At 30.0% G+C, this 22,559-nt stretch overlaps 2 protein-coding genes and 1 long non-coding RNA gene across 3 annotated transcripts; 1 reads left to right on the forward strand and 2 right to left on the reverse strand.

Moving 5' to 3' along the window:
• Window positions 1-511: 511 nt before the first annotated feature.
• LOC132938062 (uncharacterized) lies at window positions 512-4,278 on the reverse strand. The gene is made up of 2 exons (XR_009663869.1): window positions 3,877-4,278; window positions 512-949 (listed from the first exon to the last, which is right to left on the reverse strand). It is a non-coding gene; the product is annotated as an uncharacterized LOC132938062 (long non-coding RNA).
• Window positions 4,279-4,421: 143 nt separating this feature from the next.
• LOC132938061 (cuticle protein 19-like) lies at window positions 4,422-8,629 on the forward strand. Its single transcript, XM_061004729.1, has 3 exons — window positions 4,422-4,556; window positions 6,904-7,149; window positions 7,722-8,629. The coding sequence occupies exons 1-3, from the start codon at window positions 4,542-4,544 to the stop codon at window positions 7,977-7,979; spliced, it is 519 nt and encodes a 172-aa protein (XP_060860712.1). The 5' UTR covers window positions 4,422-4,541; the 3' UTR covers window positions 7,980-8,629.
• A 4,094-nt stretch (window positions 8,630-12,723) lies between these two features.
• Window positions 12,724-20,913, reverse strand: LOC132938999 (DNA damage-binding protein 1). The gene is made up of 20 exons (XM_061005989.1): window positions 20,691-20,913; window positions 20,394-20,606; window positions 19,732-19,880; window positions 19,382-19,644; window positions 18,987-19,125; window positions 18,761-18,910; window positions 18,542-18,695; window positions 18,252-18,473; window positions 17,723-18,173; window positions 16,893-17,059; window positions 16,699-16,829; window positions 16,451-16,635; window positions 16,262-16,385; window positions 15,948-16,182; window positions 15,623-15,888; window positions 14,971-15,141; window positions 14,795-14,904; window positions 14,552-14,721; window positions 14,250-14,476; window positions 12,724-13,246 (listed from the first exon to the last, which is right to left on the reverse strand). The coding sequence occupies exons 2-20, from the start codon at window positions 20,458-20,460 to the stop codon at window positions 13,148-13,150; spliced, it is 3,480 nt and encodes a 1,159-aa protein (XP_060861972.1). The 5' UTR covers window positions 20,461-20,606; window positions 20,691-20,913; the 3' UTR covers window positions 12,724-13,147.
• Window positions 20,914-22,559: the final 1,646 nt, after the last annotated feature.

Below are 22,559 nucleotides of genomic sequence, written 5' to 3' on the forward strand. Positions count from 1 at the left end.
GGCAACGGCCGCGGAACGAAAAATGATATGGCGAAGACCTATATTGTACCTATATATATAGGTAATGGACATTATAGTATATTATATTGTACGCGAGAAGCGCCGCCGGTGTTTCGCAACGCGATTATTTGTTTTTACGTTTTCACGAAAATGAAATCACGTAATCCAGTTTTATATACTGCTCCCGAGGAAATTTGCCAATACCTATATTATAGTATGCCGGGGCTCAGGTATATAATAATAATATGATTGTGTCTACGCACGACATCCTCTTCGGTCGGCGGCGATCGCGGACAGATTATTATATATATTATGTATGGGTAGGTGGATACGGCGCACGCGCGCGGAGCACTGCGGAGAAACTCTTCGTACATAATATTATTATACAGTAATATAGGTATATGTTATTACCCATATATTATTATATATATATATATATGCTTACTAGGTATGTATATATATATATATATAATATATATATATATTGTTGTTGATAATAAACACGAAAAAGTGTGTTCAACTTACACGTAATACGTCGTGTACGTTCACGTGTAATAGCGTTTAATCGGACACATACGAAAACACAAATTGGTTTCAAATAGTCGTAAGTTATAACTTATAAGTGTTATAACTTATAACTGTATAGTTGTGGTCTAAATAATACGTAAATCACTAAACTAATGTTCATCATAGGTATCATTATGTCTGTCATACTGCAACGCTATACATTATTTTAAACGGAATTAATTCCGTAAAAAAAATAAATAATGTATGAACAAAGGCGAAATATTTATTTCATTGTACGCAGTACATCGTGATGGCTGTGATGATACTCGTTCCTGCATGTGTCGTCCTGGAACCGCAATGAATGCACCACTAACCATAGATTCTAGGTGATGACTCGCACATACGTATTATTCTTCCCAGGAGTTGGACTCCGATACATATTCTGAAAAAAACAAATAATTTGGTGTACTTATTAAACTTGTATAGAAACAATGGAATACCTAAACTTTTTAACTCAAACATAATTTATGCACAAATATTTTACATACACCAGAGGGGGATCTGAGAGGCTGTCACCATTTTAAAAATGTTGGGAAAATTCAAAAACGCTTCCAGTGTTCTGGGAACGCATTACTTATGGTTATGAGCTATGACGAAAAAATGGGCACGTATTAATCGTATGAAGGTTGCTGCAAGCCTGCCAAAGGCCAAAATATAACTAAGTATTAATTAAGTTTTTACCAAGTACACGAGGTCAGCATATCAAACTTGGGAGTCATCCTTGTTAAGCCTTCCCGCATGTGTAACAAATTATCAACCCTTCTCTCCAAAACAAAATCATAGCTACGCCACCGACATACGGTAAGTACGCAACCACTTCAACCCCCATAATAATAACTGACAGCATTCGGTTTATGCACTACTGATTTACACTTACACACCATACAATGGTATCCATTTTAAAATCTGTGAATATACTTTTACATTTTTATATGGGACATGGCTACATGGCTAAAACTTATTTAGAGTTATTTTACTAATTATTTAAACTTTTTTGTACAACTGTTTAATTTGAAAACGTGGATGAATTTCAACTCTACTATATAGGACTATTTCGATTACAAAAAAAAAATGTGTATTATATTATTTATATTATATATATAGGTACGCATATTTTAATTGACATTATATATGAAAACATTTTAATTTGTAGTTGTTATAACAAGTCAGGTCCATTGAAGTATACTACTAGGACACTATTCGACACTATTCAAACATAATATGTGCCTATATATTATTATGTGTATTATAATTTATAGCGTTAGTCAAATGGTTTCATAACATTGGAATATTCCCATGAAAATATAAAATACGGCCAACTTATTATTACTTTTTATGAGTGAATGTATATTCCTATAATGCGAATTATTATTATGTATATAATATATGACATAATTAAAACTTACGAAGATTCCGTAAAGTAACTTTTTTTTCCAGGAAGAGAGAATATTTATATTTTGTTTAAAAAAAATGATAGTCATAACTCCTAACACATGCACGTAATATTGTTTTTCGTTTAAATCTGTGTATATTGTAATTAATAGGTAACCTACATCAGTTACCTGACACTTGGCCTGTTCTCATTAAAATATAATTTGGTTGTGATTATTATTATTTTATGCGTATGAATTTAAATTTTCTTTCCTTATAAAAAGTTATTTTTACACCAGTTATTTATACCATAAATAATTATACCATAATAATACCAGTATTCGTATTATTAATACAAAGTAAAAATAAAATTTAAAAGAGATGGTTTTACATATTTACAAATTTACGATCATCAAAATCATAGATATATTTATTTTCTCTGATTGAATTTGACTAATTTGAGCAGATACCACATAAATGTTTAGCATTATCAATAAAGTATCCAAGTCATGCAAAAAATCATTAAATATTCTTATCGATGTATTTTATTGTATGAAAAATATTCGAATTAAGAACTATCTTAAGATGTACCTACCTATATGTGCAAAACATTGAGACCTTCATTTAGAGTAATTTAATAATGCCCTTCAATTTGTTATAGATAATAAATTTCTATTTTTATATACAAATGTAAATACAATACACTTAATACCTTGATATACATTAACTCAAAGACGATTTTTCTTTTAGAACACAATAAAATTATGAAAACTAGATATTGACATGGGCATCAAGACAGCCTTGATGGATTATAGAACCTTTATTTTCTTTTTAAGAGTTCATCACTGACACTAAATATATGATTAAGAATTCGAATCTATATAATATATTATACTCATGTGTCACGGCCTGTATTATTTGCATTAAATAGACAATAACGTGAACAATTTACTTATACAATAGATAAATTACCAATTATGCAATTTTAATTATATATTTAATGTAATATAATATATATGATACTATTGCAGTGTTGGACGTATAGTAATTATAGATAGACACAATTTATATTTATAATTAATGAAAAATTAAGTATTATCATTATATAGCTTAAAGTTCTTAAGGAAACATTTCAATATTTTCAAATATTTTATTTTTAACTATGAAAGTCATCGAAGTTTAATCTTATAAACTTCATATTTGAATTATTAGTTTTTGAAAAATTTTAGACTTTATTAGCAGTGATATACCTACCTATATTTATGATATTGATATTTCTCTATATCTAGGTACCAACATGACTATAAATTATGTGGTACTTATTTGTATTTTGTATTCGTAATTTTTAAATTTAAGTGTGATTTTAGTATTTTTTTTTAACAATCACAATCAAGATATTATACTGTAGAATTAATAAAATATGTTTTAGAATAATTTTAAAAATTGTTTAAAAATATGTTTTACTACATAGATAAAATAATACATTTTCAGATTATTAATTAAATGTAAAATAAGTTTCCGATTGTAATAATTTTGTATATATTTTATACTACTATTTTATACTACTAAATACTTTTATAAGAATTTAAGAATTTTTTACTTATTAAATAAATATTAAATATAATAATAAGTACCTATCCTATATTACATTTAAAAATTAAATTTAGTTATTTGTATTAGATATATTATGTAATATAAATATTATAGAGTATGTTTTTCAAATGCTGTTTAAAATTTAAATATAGTTTTTATTGATGTAAAAATGAAAAATCAATTGTTAATTATAAATATGTTCAATTTTTAATTTTTGGACTATTACATTTTTTATATGCTGAGAGTGTATAGGTAGTATAGAAAATAATATTTCTAAAATTCTGTAGTGATTCAAGTATAAAGTTAACAAAGTAGTATATCCATATGAATTATTTATAAACTTACGGGATTTCGCACGTGAACGGTTAAACTCGCAGGAAACAGATGTAAGTTTGAACAACAACTCATTCATTTCGATAATATTTTGTAAATCGAATTTACTATACTACACTGAAGAAGAAAAAATATTAAGTTATTTGTAACGCAGGATATGAAGTACGAACACTAAAAAATATCATGATTACTGCAGGTGCTGCACACTGACATATAGCATGTATAACATGTATACTGCAGAATACACGTTTCTTGACTGACACTGGCTAAGTATTTAGTCCAAGGTTCGCAAAAATCTTATATTTGCCATTTTACCATAACGCCGACTGTAAAAAAAATAACACAAAAATAAATAAATAATATAATAATAATCAAACAAAAACGATTATTATGAGAGCGATTGTATAGAGACGGTGGCCGCGATGGTTGATAAAAAAAGAAATAATAATATCATCGGCCTAAAACGACCGCGGACGCACGTGGATGGACAATTGACCAATGAGCGACTGGCGAGCGTGGGGACGCTCGATGCCTCCCTTTTAGTATAAATGCACCGTCCCGTCGGCTTTACAGATCATACTGAATCCAACAGTGTTCTAGAACAGTCACAACTAGTTCTCAACGTTGTTTTTTATTTTTCATCAGTGCTTTACTACTACTCACCGTTCAATTCAAAAATGGCGTTCATACAGGTCAGTATAATATATATTCTAATATTATATATTATAATGTATAATAATGTTATAAGTAATAGCTGATCTCGGCTAGTGGTATTGAAATTTGAAATATCACTTAACTAGTTACTCATCTTGTGATTTTTATTTCTCTTTTTTTTTAATACATAGGTATACTTCAATAGTTAAATTATAATTGTATATCTAGATATGCTGCATTAAAAACGAAAATCTCTATGTTCGTACCTACCTTTATCGTCTGTATAAATAATAAAAAGTTTATTTTATTTTAAATTCCATAACTTGCAGACAGCTCTACAGAAATGTTATAGTTTTTATATTTGAACTTTTTATGAATGAATATTTATTTTACTGATATTGCTTTAGATCTGCAATGTTAAAATGTAGCAACGTTCAATTTCATTTTCATAAGATACCTATAAATATGTATAGTATTTATTCTTAAATCTTACAATATTAATAATATATGCTATGTTGCTATATCTTAACTGGTGGAGTAATCGCACCGCGACTTTAAATTTGCATTTTGGAAATCTGAAACAGTAATACATGATGTAGGTACCTAAGAGAATGGCTATTAAATATAAATCACTGATATCGACGGATATATTGTGATTAGCTGTACAGAGACTTTAATGCCCGCTCTTGTTTGAAGGGATGATCTATTATTCGGAAAAATCCGAAATACGTTATATTCCCATTTAAATAAATAAATTAATAAATAATGACATTGTTACTTGGTATAAGATAAAGATATATTGGAAAAAAAAATTAGGTATCCAAACTTTATCGTTGCAAAATATAATAGTATACTGCGTTGTTCAACAAGTACACTTACGACAAATGCGATGTACCTATTTCCTGGATTCATTTACATTTTTCATACATTTTTCATACATTTTTCCAACCATATATTATATTCTTCAATCCTCACTCGTTTTTGTGCATACAAAAGACATATACCTACGGTTATTAGTTTATTACACAATAATATATCATACACTATTCGAAGGGTTTTACGATCTCGCGCAGTGTAATATCCACATAAATAATACATACGTATACATATTATATAGGTATATTTATAATGTATACAATACGCAATCATTAGCGAATTCAATTCGTAATCACGAGGAAAATATTATTTCGAGCGCATTGTTTGTACGCGACACCATACCAGGTATATACTATTATTTATATGTATATATATGTATATAATTTTCGACTTTCTATACGAATTCTCACGGCGGCGGCGTTACGCGGTCTCTGGGCGCTATAGTCTGTCCCATTACAGCTCGCATACATTTAAAGACATAATATTATATATATATATATATATATATATATATATAAACGTGTGACCGTTGCAATATAATATAAATATACGTATGCGTCCGGTTTTCCGCGTGTTACAATTAATAAAAGATCATCGGCGGCGACGACGACGGGCGATTGCGCAACCCCACGTTGACCGCGTTTTCTCGCGACTATAACCCAATTATCGGGTTCATTTTTCACGTCCATTGTGCGTGCTTGGCCGCCGTGCCATTGTCGTGCATGCGAGGGAATAAAAAAATAATTACATTCATAATATATATACCTATATACTGTATACATATACGCGTGCAGTGTGCGCTTCTCAGCGGCGGCGCTAAATATCTACATGAATATATACATATTACCGTATCCTATATAATATATACACACGCGGTCGTGATCACACCCGACTCAATAAATTCCGTATATACATTTAAATAGATATACACCATGCGTAATGATGTGTATATAATATAATATACGCGATCCGATCATCGAGCACGACTCGGCGCGAACGAGAGGTAGTCCGTCGTTTCTCGTTGCGCCGTCGTCGACTTGAAAAAAAAAACGTATACCTAGGTACAAATAATATATAAATAATATACGCTGCTGCAGTAGGAGGTAGGTACACTGCATATTATATCGATCATGATTATACCTCCAGCAGTGGTGCCTTATATATTTATATCGAGATGCACGATGAGCGCAGACTGAATTCTTCAGGTGCCCCACGCTATTATATACGACGTATACGTATAGGGGTGGAAACAGCACCAATGATATTCGTTCAGATGACGTGTCGAAATTCGTAGTCATTCGCTGTGGTTGTCCATTCGTTGAATAATGACAATTATAGTTATATAGACAATGCCTGTAAATAGTATTTCAAATAAGTATAATGCACTAAAGCTTTATATACAATTTATCTGCATAAATGTAAGACTGTAAGAGAAATAACGATCAGAAATAGAAAATCCACATTTTCTGATAAATAATATCGAAATGTATTCGTGTGTTCGTTTGGCAGTGCACACTCGCCGCTCTCCTGTTGCATGTGGCTTGCGGAAGCTATCTGGCTCACCGCGCTGCCGCTTACCACGGTGTTGCACCCGCTGCAATCGGTTACCACCACGGTGGCGCACCTGCTGCTTACCACCACCAGGGTTATGAAGATGCCCAGTCTTATGACTACGCTGCGTACCCGGCATACTCGTCAGCCAGCACCTATCAAACCGACTACCCTAGCTACTCCTCGAAACCCGTCGACTACTACGTGAGTGATGCAATACATAATATAATATATTAGTTTTTAATTAATCATGCATATATTGTAAAATATAATATAATAACGCGATGATAATCAACTGTGGTGGATTCAAAATGAAAAACCCCATGGACTTTAACCCCCTAATCTCCCATTCTTAAACAATTTTTTGATTTATATTAATATTCTGATCACGCTGATTACATATCTGAATTAAATTAAATCTAAAAAAATATATGTTTACACAATTATTGGTGATATTCTTATATATTTTGACGTCCATAAAAGTTTGTTAAAAATCATTCATGTAGCAATATTATATTATTTACCAAATATCGTGTATATATCCTCTTTATACAATATACGTTTGCCGATTCGGACCTTTTATACCGTCTAAAATTGATCGCCACCAAGAGTTGAATAGGTAACATAATAAAAAGCCACTACCTATAGTCTCTCCCCGCGTATACAATATCATCACAATATCTTCGCTTCATTGACATATACAATATTATGTTGTTTTTATCGTGTCTTAAACCCGGAATGGCCCACTATACCATCACGCTGTATCGCCACTGCAGTCGCCGCCCAAGTACTCTTTCAACTACGGCGTGAAGGACTACCACACCGGTGACGTCAAGGACCAATGGGAAGAGAGAGACGGTGACGTTGTCAAGGGTGAATACAGCTTGGTCGAACCAGACGGTACCACACGCAAAGTCACGTACACCGCTGACGACCACAATGGTTTCAACGCGGTCGTACACAAGTCCGGCACTGCCCATCACCCAGCCCAGGTCGCCCACGCACCAGTCTACCACCACGCTTACCGCCGTTGAGATCAATTAAAACGAATCGCCCAAACAGTAAACCGTCGGTCACCGCGGTCGTTACCATACGTTATATTATTAGGCATTAATTTTTTTTTTTAGGCATACGTTTATAAGCGTATAACGTTAATATATAATATATTATATAGCATATAATAGTAGAGTTTTTACCCATACCAAATCAAAAATATAAAAAACACATGTACATAGGAGTTATCTAATACCTATTATACGTCTTATTATATTCTTTTTCTTTTTCTTTTTCTTCTGTTTCGTACGGTATCTCTGTTACGGTATAATATTAGTACGACGATCGTAGTATATTAAACTGCATAACATCGCCTCAACTAATATCGATTCTTTTCGTCTCCAATCGTCATTTTTCGCTAAAATATGCATAATTCTATTATTATTTTTACAAATTTTTTACACGCATTAAATCAAGTAAACTATATTTATATATTATACGGCCCTTCGCTTCGTCAATGATCTCTTTTCGATATAATTATTACACGATAACCGGATAACCCGACGTACCTATATTATAGGTCGTATAGCTTAATATATTGTTTCGTAATTATAATATTTTAATATATCTTTAGAATGAGGAACTTTTTTTTACTTTGAAATCATTTTTCATTTGTTTTTTTACACGGTGTTTTTTATTTAATTGTCTACTATTTTACTATGTATTCAAATGTATTATTATTAATTTTTTACACGCATTCAAGAATTGTATACCAAATATTGGGTATAATATTTCTCGATTGTTAAAAATGTTGTAGAAAACATATAATATCATACTTGAAATATTTTTGTATACTTTTTACTTGACCATTTATTGTACTCTGTTTTGTATATACATTTTATAATTGCTCATAATATATCTAAAACGTATATATTTATATAATTGTTTATTTTTATTGGATTATTTCTGGATACCTGCAACTATAAAATCATAGTGAATAGATGACACCGATACCTACATAATAAATCAGCTGTTAGGTAACTATGATGGGACGCGAACGACGAATTACGTAACATGTATATTATACCAATAAATTATATAGAAATAAGCATAAATGCATAATTTAAATTGCATAAAGAACAGTCAAAATTAATTTTGATTTTGCATTCAGGTGAATTAAGAAATATTATACAGTTTAACGATTGCAGTGAATATCATTATGTATATTTATTTATAACATAAAATAAACTATAAAGTAATGATTTTCAAGTCACATTTTAAAAACAATATAATTGAACAGCAAAAAGTTACATGGGCACAAATGCGGTACAACACAGGTAGTATAGCAGTATATATATATGGACATAAACGATATAAGCACACTATAATACATAATATATATTATATAAATGCATGGAAACAAATATAGAATATCTATAATGCAGTAAACCGTATACTCGGCACACGGAATCGTGCGGGTTTTGTATCGAATTCAGAATATTTTTATTTAAGGTTTGCCTCATAATACATATATGTGTACATAAATACATAATATATATTATAACATCTATAGATTACACTTAGTATACGCCTGCAGACACATAGATAATAATATTATAAGGCATATAGATTATAGGGTATGGGTAGGGTAGCAATACGACGGTGCTTGTATTATATATTATTTTCTTATCATTCTCGTCGTGTGACGGTGACCCTATCATAATGACGCATTATAATACACAAATATTTCGCAACGACTAAATAGCGCGGGGACGGTTGTCACGAATGAGCACGGCGATCGGACACGACACAATAATAATAATAATAATATAATATATTATAATGCTCTCCCAGCGACTGTATGCCATGGAGGGGAAGGAAGCGTATTTTCCGCGCTCATGTACAAAGTTAAATGTTATATACATCTGACGCTGAAAATCGAAAGTCCACATAATATACACAGGGCAGCGTACGCGAAATCAGCCCACCGCCACATTATGACATTTTTTCGGACATATTGTAAACAATTGTAAATGCAATTTTGAAATTTGTAGATCATCAGGAACTTCAAGAAATAAAACACAAGTTTAGGGGGGGAGCAACTTCGCGTACATCACATGACGCGTGGTTTGGACGCGAAATGTTTGATTAATGATTGTTATTAAAATTATTACTACATCGCGCACGCTTTTATAACTATAATTATTATTTATTATTGTAATAGGTAGGTAATAGCAATTAGACTGAGGAATAATACAACACGCACGGGAAATGGAAATAACTGCCAATCGACACCGTAGCGAAATGATAATAAAAAAATAATAAACCAATATTACCTATTATTATTAATTAATTAACGATGATCTAATATTATAATATATTTTTGTATTACGTGCACACGAGTACCTATATTGCCTATACGTTACGCCGTGTTCAAAAACGCCTACACAACCGATACCTATAATAGTATTAACAGTTATTGGAATTTGGAGTTATTTAACGTATTTTATAAACATTTATTTTTTTATTACTAAATGTAAAAATGTTCATTTCATTTCATTTCATTTTTTACAGGGGAAAAAGCTTTGTAGTTACATGACCAAACTAATCTAACCTTGTTTTTAATATTTAATCGTGTACTGTGTACTGAAGGTATATATTTTCTAAATTTATCTCTTACCTTGATTTTTTGACAAGTACAGGTACAATTTTTGATTGATTCCTCCACAGTGCGGTATGGACGTGTGACCTTATCCATCCAAAATGCCACGACCTTTTTTAAACCCGAATGACATACAATTTAGTGTTCATCAATTCTGTGTTTTGAATTTTTGATTGGGTAGTTCTCTCAAAAACACCACTACAATTTTTTTGTCTGTCTAGCACACGTGTTACTTAATTAAGACCGCTCTTTGTATTCACTCATTGACCATTGTCATTGGCCAATCGTACTGTATGTTAAGTGAGCACAAAATAAGTTCCATAAAATTGTGACTAAAATTGATTCAAATTATTTTATAGCATTTTTCAACATTTTACAGATTTTAAAGCATATTTTACAATTTTATGGATATAATTGGTATTCTTAAGACATATTGTAAAAACATAGATAATACTAATCTTAATAATATATTTTTTTAATAAGTAAAAATTAGTAAGATATGAGGCAAATATGGTGAGAGGGTTTTACTATATTCAATGTGTGTAAGACAGAGAAACAGTTTTTACTTTTACTAATAAAGGGCTGTTAATTATGTTTTAAAAATATTTTGCATTTTGAGTAGGTAATTTTAGTATTTAATACCTAGTAGTAGTTTTTACCTACATGGGTACTCAACTGGGGAAAATTCCCCAGAACTATTTATTGTTGGGTCAGGTGGGTGGGTGATAATAAGTGATCAGTCATTAGTGGTATTTAATATTTAAACATCATTATAATTTAACAATAATGGTAAGTGTAAAGAATAGGCAATAATAGTATAAGTATGACAGGTCACCGAGCAGTATATCACAATTATAATGCAATGCACTATTCGAGAGTAGCTGAAGTTTTTTTTTAAGTAGTTAAGGGGTTCGGGTTTAACACCAGAATTTTTTCCCCATAACAAGAAATATAGATCGGCGCCACCGAATGAATGAATTTATTTGATTATAATACACATTTTCCCTCCCTCTTTAAGGACAAAATTAATTACACCATCATTTATATTGCTGAAATGTTTAATTTATTTAGTATTATCATTTAGATGATGACAGTAATACATTTATTAAGTTAGTGTTCCAACTTGATAAAGCGTAATACTAAATTAACCCAAAAAGACCGAATCATTTATTAATTATCGTAATCGGCAAAGTTATTTTTCTATATAATTATTGTATAACATTTATTGTACACAAATATAAACACTTTTTATCTACCTGATAATATAATAACCTACACAAAAATTGGTGGGATTTACATTTGCCCGAGTTCAATATTTTGTGAATTTGGTCTAAGACTCAGGACTTTATAACAGCGCCTGAATGTTAATGTTTCAAGTTTAAGACTGAGTATATATTTTTAATGATTATGAGACCTAAATCGAGTTAAAATGAATCCAGATTACCTTGTTCAAATCAAATTTGACTCTCAGAAGTTATTTCCACAATGGCAATAAAGCAGTGGTCAGGAGTACCGCACTAATTGTAGCACGCTACTTTATTTGTAGCAATTGATGTAGTGTCACTATATTACGCCTTAGATAGCGCGAAATACTATAGCGAGCTAAATATTTCCAGTTAGCGTGGCAAAAATTATCATTATTTTGTCGCTACATACAATCTAATTGGTGATTATTAAAATATCAATTATGATTATATTTGTTTATTTATATTATGATAATGATGAGTGTATTAGTGAAATTTTTGTCCTGGGTCCTGTCCAGTGACCAAATGTCAAATCAATACAAACTACAAACACAAGTTTTCATTTTAAAAATGAAGCGAAAAAGTAAAGCGCTACATTTAGACAATAGCGTTAGAAATAGCATGCTATATTTAAAAAAAGTAGCAATAGCAAGCTACTTTTTTTTTTTTTTGGGGGGGGGGGGGTGGGAGTAGCTGTAGCGTTAGCGCACAACAAAATACTAGTAGCGTCCTGACCACTGCAATAAAGTATAAATTCTACATTTGAATGTTTTACACAAAAATGTAAAATTGATCACTTTAATTAAAAACTATAAGAAAGTAAATTTTTTTGTGCATATCTAAATTGTTTAAATATGTTCGGTTATTGACTAACAAATATTTTTATACATCAGCCATTCAAAACATATTTATTCAATTTTGATGAATCTTATAGATAATCACAATTTAAGTTTTAATAAATATCAATAGAGTATATTATAATGAATAATCTTTTAGTTATCATTAATAAAAATGAATTTATACATATTGATAGTATTTTATGAAAAAATAACATGATATATGGTCATCAAATTAAGTAAAAAATTATGGACTTAAGAAACATACTAATAGCAGCTCAAAATAATAAAAAATATTTATCTGAGTACATCAATTTACTTCATATAAATACCATTATTAATAAAATTGAACTAACTTAATGAAAGATATAATACATGATTTGTACATTAAAAAAATTGTGTTTCAATACAAAATAAATTATAAGAAACACCCAAAAAGAAAAAGATCCAAATTAAGTACCTATCAATTAATGTATTCTGGTTAAATCTTCAACCAGTTTGATGACATCGTCCAGGCTGACCTTAGTGTCTTTTGAAATTTTCTTGAATTCATGATCGTAGGCTCCCTGAAATATAAAATGTATAATACTAGTCATAATTAAATAACTAACTACATTGGTTAGATGAATAAATAAATTATATATAATTACATAAAATTAGAGATGTAAGTTTGGTAAATTGTACTGTTAAAAATAAATTATAATGCATGCATTTTTTTTTTACGTTGAGTGTTAGTTTATTATTTAATCTAAATATCTACACAAACTGTGTTAACACATTTTTTAAAGGTTTTTTATGAACAATTTCAGAGACATGTAGTAAAAATGGGGGTACACATTCAAAAATAAAATGTAGGCACCAATTTACATAATTTGACCAGTAAATTCCATATCCCTAATAAATTGTAATCAAGATAACTATTTCATCTGTTATAGAATAAACTATCATTATTAATGACATGAAAAAAAAACTAAAATTAAGCAACTGATAAAACAAAATAAGGTATTTTGATATTGAAGCACATATTAATCAAATAGAAGGGGTTAGAAGTAAATTTCAATTTTACTATAAAGTTTATTTAAAATTTAATTTTGCAAGCACAGTCTTGAATTTAATTCATTTTAAAAAAACATGTAGATTGTTTTTTTTTTCAGTTCTACTTTTGATAATAATTAAGTTTTAAATTAAAATTTTTTTCTTTTATATATATTTTGTTTTTAAGGAAATAATTACATATAATATAATAGATTAAATATATTTACAGCATGTGTCTATTAATTATATGTATGTAAATATAAATACAATAAACATAATATTCTGTATTAAGATCTTGGACAAGAATTATTATTGCTCTAATAGTCATCTGCAATTAGTTTCAGACCATTTTTGAAAAGTTAAAAAATCAATTAACAGTGGATCAATGCATATACCAAGACAAAAATACAACTATAAAATAGATGTCAGTATAAATATAAATAATTCTTCAAACCTCAAGTAAATAAAAGTTGTATCATGAACATTAAGTACTAAACTACTAACTAATAAAGTAATAAGTAAATACTACAATACCTGAAGTGCATCAACAACTGCTATCATTTCTCTTTTTGATAAATCTAAAAAGCTTTCAATTAAATCTCCATCCACAAATGATTCAGACGGTTCCGTTCTTATTTCAGTATGATAGCTTCGCCAAAATTGATGATTAATTTTTCCCACTCCTTTAACCACAGTAGCTAAACTCTTTTCTAAATCTGACAGAAAGTCAAACATTTTGGGAGTCAACTGTGTCACCAACCCTAATAAAATAATTTATAAAATTATATTATTATTAAATAACTAATCTATGTTTGTTCAAAATATTTTCACATTACCTAGAGCTCCACTGCAAGTACCATAAAGAATACCGCCTTGAACTGAAACATATGTATCAGTGAAATGCTGCATAACTAATGAACCATGTCTGAACACATTTATTAGATCTCCACAGTGGAATTGACCAATTTCTTGAAGTTGATGTCGGGCTTCATCACTTGTCAATGTGCTAAATTTATAAAATTCAATATTTTAAGTGAATAATTAAAATACATAGAAAATAAATAAAAAAATTAAAATACCTGTCTTTGTGTATAATAAATAAGTTTTTATCATTTTCTGCACCTAAGAATACATCATCGTCAATAATTTCTATAGCTGTTGACCATTTTGGATTGTAATCTCTAGCGATCTATTTGTAAAACATTTAGAATATTATTAGTATGATTCTTTTTTATAATAAATTTTAAGAACTTACCTCTTCAAAACTGCCTTCCATAGTTTTGTATTGTAACAATGTTAATGATCTCATCAAATCACCGCAGACAATAAAGTCACCTTTAGTTTTCACAAATAGTGCTACAATATTATTAAAGTGACTGCACTCAAGTCTTAATTCTTTTTCAGCAGTCCATTCAAATAATCGAACCTATTAAAACAAAAATATTTAGAGAAATCAGTGAAATCCATAAAGAATTTATCAATAGTTGTGTTACTTATTCCTGCTAAAAATCCCACATATAAAATTAAATTGTGATAAAAAATGTATCAATTATTTAAAAGTAAAAAAACTAAATTATTATTAAGTTTTGAATAATAAATGTTTTTTTTTAAACATTTATTTGGATATATACAATCTGTAAATTATAGTTACAATAAGCATATGAGCTGGATTACAATTGACTTTGAAAAAACGTGAGGGGAGTAGTTGCCCAGCAGTAACACTCGACATGAAATAATAATAAATGTAATTTGATTATACTTTTATTAATAAATTTACTCAATAAAATCAATAGTTTTCTAAACTTTGTTTATAATTTTTTTTTAGTATTGTTGTATTAAAATCATTGGCCTAGTGATAGCCTATGTTTTTTTTTATTATACTATATAATAATGAATATTCAACTTACTGTACAATTAACTGCAGCTAAAAGTTTACCATTAAATTCAGCCATACCATAACACGCACCCTTTACTTCTTTCTCAGTTATTGGTGTAAGTTTTGATGAAGAATCATCCCAATGAAATATAAGTATACGTCCCAATTTGGGATCTTGGTCTTCGGGGTTTACAACAGCTGTTCCCAATATATAATAAGTAGCTGGATCATCACCCAATTTTGCTGATATGATACTTAATGCATACTCATTAGAATTTAACTGATGTGCATGCAACACTAAACATATTTTATTAAAAAAATTATTAGTTTTTAGTAAATATATAAAAAAAAATTACCCTCAAAAGTGTTTTGATCCAGTACAAGCATATTATGAATTTCAACTTCAAGACCATATTCACTACTTCCAATACTTAATGGTCCTTGATTGCTATTTACTGCTGATGCATTATTTGGCATACGATTGTTAATTGCACCAGAAATATTCTGAGCACTGGTACTAGCACTAGGTCTAGCAGGGACTAAATTAATTCCTTCGTGAACGTCTATCCTCATTGTTATTACACCAAATGACTAACATAATTTAAAATTTAAATAAATAGATTTGATGTAAAAAATGCAAAAATGTATAGTGTTTGTTTGTTAACTATACCTTGCTTGACTCTTGGTGTGCTATTCGTCTGGGTGCTTCTCCGAGAGGAATGGTACGAATATGTAGTTTTTGCATTTCATCAATTGTACCAATAATAATAGCAGTATCAGTTGCCATTGCCAAACTTTAAATTAATACAAAATTAAATCATTTTATACAAACATTTTTTTTTAATTTTGTGTTTATTACCTATCTGGATAACTTTTTGTATTAAGCGAACACATGTGGTTAACTTTGCGCAGATTAACATTTGAGAAAATCAATTTATTATTTGATGAATAGATTACAGTTGGGTGATCTGAACATGCAAATACACTTGTAGTAGCAAGTGATTGGAACTTTCTGATTAAAGTAGGTTGTGTACCAAGATTGACCTAAAGTAAAAATATTTATTGCTTACTAATTAATTATATTAATTAATAACTATTGCTACTAACCTTACGCTTATCACTTAATACCCCATTTTCAGGGTTTAAATGGAAATAACATAAGCTGCCATCTCCTAACGCACATAGTAAATAGTCAATATTTTCAAATGTTACCATTAATATTGACCGAGGTATGATTTCTATGGAACAAAATATCATCAAAAAAAATTATTATATTAAAATAATAATAATTGTTTATTTACCTTCGCCTAAAGGCTCTCGAACAAGTTCTTCAAAGTCAGGAAGTTGAAGAATTTTTACAGATATGTCCATCCATAAACCAACAGCTACCAAACTTGAATTTTTGTAAAACTCATTTTTAAATGAACAAACATCGAGACAAGATACTTCATGTTCTAATGTAATAAATCTATGGATAAGGTTAAAAATAAAATATAAAATTAAGTAATGAATATTAGCCGCTCGTGTAATATGTATTGGAGTTAAATGCCACCTACCAAAAAAAATGTATGCGTGCAGTATGCTATTTACCGGAAAAGAAAATATCATATACCTACTCTTGTATATGTTTTATTTTTATTTAATAACTATCATACATTTATACAACTAAATATCTGACAAATTGCTCGTAAATATCCACAAAGACCCATAATAACTTACTTTTAGAAATACAATTATTTTAGTCTGTGTTATGTCCATCAACATTCGATCGCTGAGTTAAGCAACATATTTTGTCAGACCAATTATAAGAGGAATGGTGGCAGTCCATTATACACAACACATTTTTTTTAAGTTTTCTGAGATGACTTAATTTCAGCATAATATTATAATAAAACGTAATAAAATAATTGACAATTATGATCATCAGCAATACATCAAGTAAATTTTAGTTAATTAATTTTGTATTAATCAGTAGGTTGGTATGTAAAAATGGTAAACAGCTGTCACCTTTTTTGGTAGGTAAGTAGCTTTTTACGGTAGGTAGCATACTACACCAACAATGTAGTGGTAGGTGGCCTACTACACGAATACCAAATATTATTTGTAATAAAATATATGAATGATCTCATACCCTTTTTGATCGACTTTATCTGTTCCAATTTCTATGTAATACAGAGTATTACCTGTAGCACAAACAGCTTGATGGCCATTACATGACACTACATTGATACTTTTACCATCAGGCACATTCCATTCACTCACTAAACACTTGCTTTCCAGACAGATCAATCTAACACTAGCAGATGTTATTTGGACCATTTTATTATCTGATGTGTTACCACAGTAAAATGTTTGTAACTCAGATTGAAAACCTTCTAAATCTATTTCTTCAACTTCTTCCCCACTGTATGCTAAAACTCTGCTATGACCAACAAAAGATAAAACTAATGTATCATCAAGAAGACTATCAGTAGTAACGCGTAAAGGCCACATTCCTTTAATTCCAACTAAATCAATTGTGGCCACCTCTTGGATTCCTATTCCATTACGTATTATTCGAAGAGATCCTTCTTTATATGCTCCTTAAATAAGAAAAATGAAGGTAAAAATATTATTATTTCTGTAGCGTTTTGTTGTTTTTAATAAGCTTTAATGCTTACCTGAGCAAGTAACCACTTGTCCTTGGCCCTGCCGTTCTAAATCTATAACACACATATCAACAATAGGTCCTAAATTCATAAACGTATCTAAAATAGTGATATGTGAACCAAATTGATCAGGCTTCTTATTGAGCTTTATAAGTTGAGAATCACCTACTCGAGAGGCAACATATATTATTTTGTTATCCAAGTATGTAAGTGATTCAGGTATGCTAATCTCTCCTGAAAAAAAGAAGTTTAAATATGAAGATTATAACTATATTATAATTATTAATTAATGAATTACTAACCCAATAAATCAACTTTTGGATCTTTGATTTTAAATGTACCATCTGGGTTTTTTTCATAATTCAGTAATAACATAAATAAATGTCCAGCCATATCTCCAAGTAAATATCTTGAACCTTCTGGATCAATTCTAGCATAACATACTATTGTACTTTGCTACAAATATAAAAAGAAAAAAAATGATAAACATTTATTTATTTAATAAATACATTATATTTTACCTTTATGACAGGAGGAGAAATAGCAATGAAAGATGAACCATTATGATACAAAACTGATTCTCGACCAATAATAATGGCACCACAGAGAGGCTCGGGAACAGGAATAATCATTGAAGCTTCTGTTTCAACATTTTCTTGTTTCCAAGGAGTCTGGTAATCACACAAATAACAATTTAAATAAACAAGATAAATTTAAGGAGCAATAAGAAAAACAAATATGAAGCACCTTCACAAATTCTTTATCTTTTATAGATAATTCTTTAGCTTTAATGTGGCGGCCCATAGTATCCTGATGTATAATAATGATAGTTGGATTAGCACAGCCGTACAGAAAATCAATATCTTGTACTTCAACTTCTTCCATCCTAGAATCAAATTAATAAATATAATTTTTTATATAATGTAAGATAACTCATCAATTAAAATACATTTGATATTGTATTATTGCATGTTATATTTCTGGTTTAAAGGAAAATACTATAATTTTAAAATGTTTTTTAAACATTTGTTTTAGATTCTAAAAAATGTCATAACATTTCTGTTGTTCTATATACACTATACACTTTAAAAACAAAAAATTTGATTTTTGTTTTAGTTATTTATATATTTAATAAATTTTACCTTAAACAATAAGCCTTTAGTTCGCCTTCTTTATCCAATGGTATGATTTTAAACAATCCATCATATAATTTTAGACCAATCACTCTTGCACTAGGATCGATGACTGCCATAGCACCAATTTCCGATACTTTCCCAATTTGATCGGATATATTACCATGAGCTTTTGTAATAATATCAATATCACCACTTTCTGTTTGAACACATTCTAATATCATGGTATTGTATCGAGCAGTTACTACAAATAACAAGTCTTTATCCTTATGCTTGAAAAAAAAATTAAATCGTCATTTTTATAGGTTTAATTATGGCTAAATAGTAAATATTAATTATACACCAATTTAATGTCATACCTTAGGGCGGAAAACTTTCATTATTTCAATTTTGCCATATAATGCTATTTCTTTGATTGGCTGTAAACCTTCTTCAGTGACTATAGATATATCTATACGATTAAATCTTGCAACAAGTAGATTACGATCAGTCGGTGATGTGAAATTTGCTAAAATTACAAATAAAATAAATAATTTTACAAATAAAAATGTAGCAATATTTGATAAGTTCATAAAGAGTACTCAATAACTAATGCCATAACAGATTTATTATATTAAATATTTATCAAGTCTTAATCGAAAGACAATTGTAGAGTAACTTGCGAGTATCTTAAATAACAAGACTCCTTAGTAAATATTTTATATTTGAACGAATTGTGCAGATAGACTCAAGTTAAAAGATTGTTTGATATTGTATTCAATACAACAACTGAGTTTGAATACAGTATAAAATACATTGAGAAATGGTATGTGTTTACACATAACCACCAGACAGGGCAGAAAAATACCACAAACTGTTAATTGACATTAAGCGAACTGTTGTTAACACAGATCCACACTTTAACTGGAAGCATTAGTGTTTACCTGTTGTGTGAGACACAACATATAAAATGTACCAGCCGCTGTGGGCACACAAATACTTTTGGTACATAACATTGGGTTAAATGCTACAAATCACGTACCAGAGATGCTGGTGACGGCCGCTGTAGGCTTGTGAGCCGTGACTGTGTAGAACTGTTGCGTTGCCATGTCCCTGATCAATTATTAGACTTGTACTATTTGAATCAGTCAGACGTAGATGCAATATTGACAACGAACTCGTGCTCGGAGGTATCGTTTGTTCACGTGTAAAGGGCAATATGAATATGCGACAAGCGTGCTGCGTGCACGATGTCCTGAAAAAAATGAAAATGTAATAATAGCCAACTAATTATAAGTTTCAATAACTTGTTCATCTTTAACATTAATAATATTATTACAATTGCAGAAATTCCCAGAACCGCGCAGTACGTGAACAGCGGAACAGCTATGGTCCTAAACTCGTAAGTCACGGTGTCGTTGTCGTACGGTCGGCGGCGGTCAACGTTATCACGTGCGTGTAGTAGTGTCTCGTCGCACGGGAGCACCAGGAATAAAACTTTTATTTTATGTTTTGTTTAACGTTTTGTTATTTCTTTTCCAATCGGCGAGCGCTGATATCATCGTAACGCCGGACGGAGACAGTCAGTGACGGACCGGTATCATCGCGAGCGATTGGTACACGTCACAGTGTGACCAACAATGCTAGATAAATCTGTCGTCGTTAGGCGCGCACAAGGTAGAAATTCGCTAGACTAAACCGGTGTGAAAAATAATGCGCCGGGATGTTTGGACCATATGATTTACATGGTTTATTATCCCGGTGCGGAATAATGTGGGATAATTTTAAACCGGTCTTACTAAGATAAGTCTAGGATAATATATCATTGCTAAATAATTTATTAGCAATGCGATATACATCTTGGTTAGGTTACGCGCACTATACGAATGAGTCCCGTGGGAAAGTGACCGGACGCGGTGGCTGCAGCGTCATAATATGATAGTATACCCTAAGTTATGAAATTAAAGGGGGGGGGGTCTAACATTTTTATTTTTTTAACTACAGGCAACTTAACTAATCAAAACCGAATTTACCGCACATTTGTTAATGTGTCTTCAAACTTTTTCCACTTTTTATCGACATTTTTTTAAAACTTTAAATCTATTTTATTGGGCTATCGACAAACATATATACCTACCCCTTTAACGGGTTTTCAAAGCCTCCCCCCCAAATTGCACCTATGTGGCTATGAGTTATGAGTATAACACTGGGAACGACGAGAAAGAGCCAAATCGACTTACTTTTAATAGGTACCATGGCCTTACTGCTGAACGGCGTTATGTATAGGCAATATATGTATATCATTATGTAGAAGGATAATATAGTTTAAATATTTTCAACTGGTAGTTTACCTATGGAACTATTCATACTCAAGTTACACAGTACACACAATGACTGCCAATATAATATTTTATAAGTAATATATAAATATTGTAATTTTCCTTTATTTTTGAATTTGCAACAACACGAAAATATTTCAAAACAATTATTGATAAATATTTAATAAATATACCTATGAGGGACCATGGTTTCTTCCTTCTGATAATAAAATAATAAATTTAAACCTGTTGGTTCTCAGCTTGGTCAAAATAATAAATTGCCTAGCAGTATTAAAAATAATCAGGACGACAAAAAAAATGTGGGAGAAACTGAAATTTTCACTCAAAATCATTTTGTATATATACTCTAAAATAATAGGTCAAGTATACAGATTTATTAATTTTTAATTGATATGAGAGGACGGGGATAAAGCCCCCACATCACATACAGTTAATAATTTAATGTATATCCAAGAATATTTTTACGATTACACCACTGTAATTATAGGTAGGTATATCATATTATATTATATCTATAATATAATGTCGATGAAGCTGGTTTTGTCAAAGTAATAATTGTGAAAAAATAAAACTAAGTTATATAATAAAATAAAAGTCTGTGTGACTGAGGATATTCATGAAATGGATATGTTGTCGTGGCTTTTCGAAAAAGTATAATCATTCTCTCGAAAACCATTAAGAAATTCAAAAAGTAATCTGTATAAAGTATAATAATTCATGTTCAATTTATAATGATAGAAGATCGATTTTCTGACTTATTGTCAAAAGGCCTAAAATACTAACATAGATACCCAACAAATTTAATATAATATTATTTGTATTTATTTTTTTTTACCTGTTACCATCTTATAGAGAGTAAAAATGTTTTG

This window comes from Metopolophium dirhodum, chromosome 2 (genome assembly GCF_019925205.1).
Source record: "Metopolophium dirhodum isolate CAU chromosome 2, ASM1992520v1, whole genome shotgun sequence".
In the NCBI taxonomy this organism is placed as follows: domain Eukaryota; kingdom Metazoa; phylum Arthropoda; class Insecta; order Hemiptera; family Aphididae; genus Metopolophium; species Metopolophium dirhodum.

Bases quoted from the DNA above. Each gene is read 5' to 3' on its own strand.
- LOC132938061 (XM_061004729.1), top strand. The intron at 7,150-7,721 runs GTGAGTGATGCA...TCGCCACTGCAG, and splicing joins CGAAACCCGTCGACTACTAC to TCGCCGCCCAAGTACTCTTT.
- LOC132938999 (XM_061005989.1), bottom strand. From the start codon at position 20,460: ATGGCAACGCAACAGTTCTACACAGTCACGGCTCACAAGCCTACAGCG. The intron at 18,911-18,986 runs GTGCTTCATATT...TGTGATTACCAG, and splicing joins AAGATAAAGAATTTGTGAAG to ACTCCTTGGAAACAAGAAAA. The intron at 18,174-18,251 runs GTAAGCATTAAA...TTCTTATTTAAG, and splicing joins ACAAGTGGTTACTTGCTCAG to GAGCATATAAAGAAGGATCT.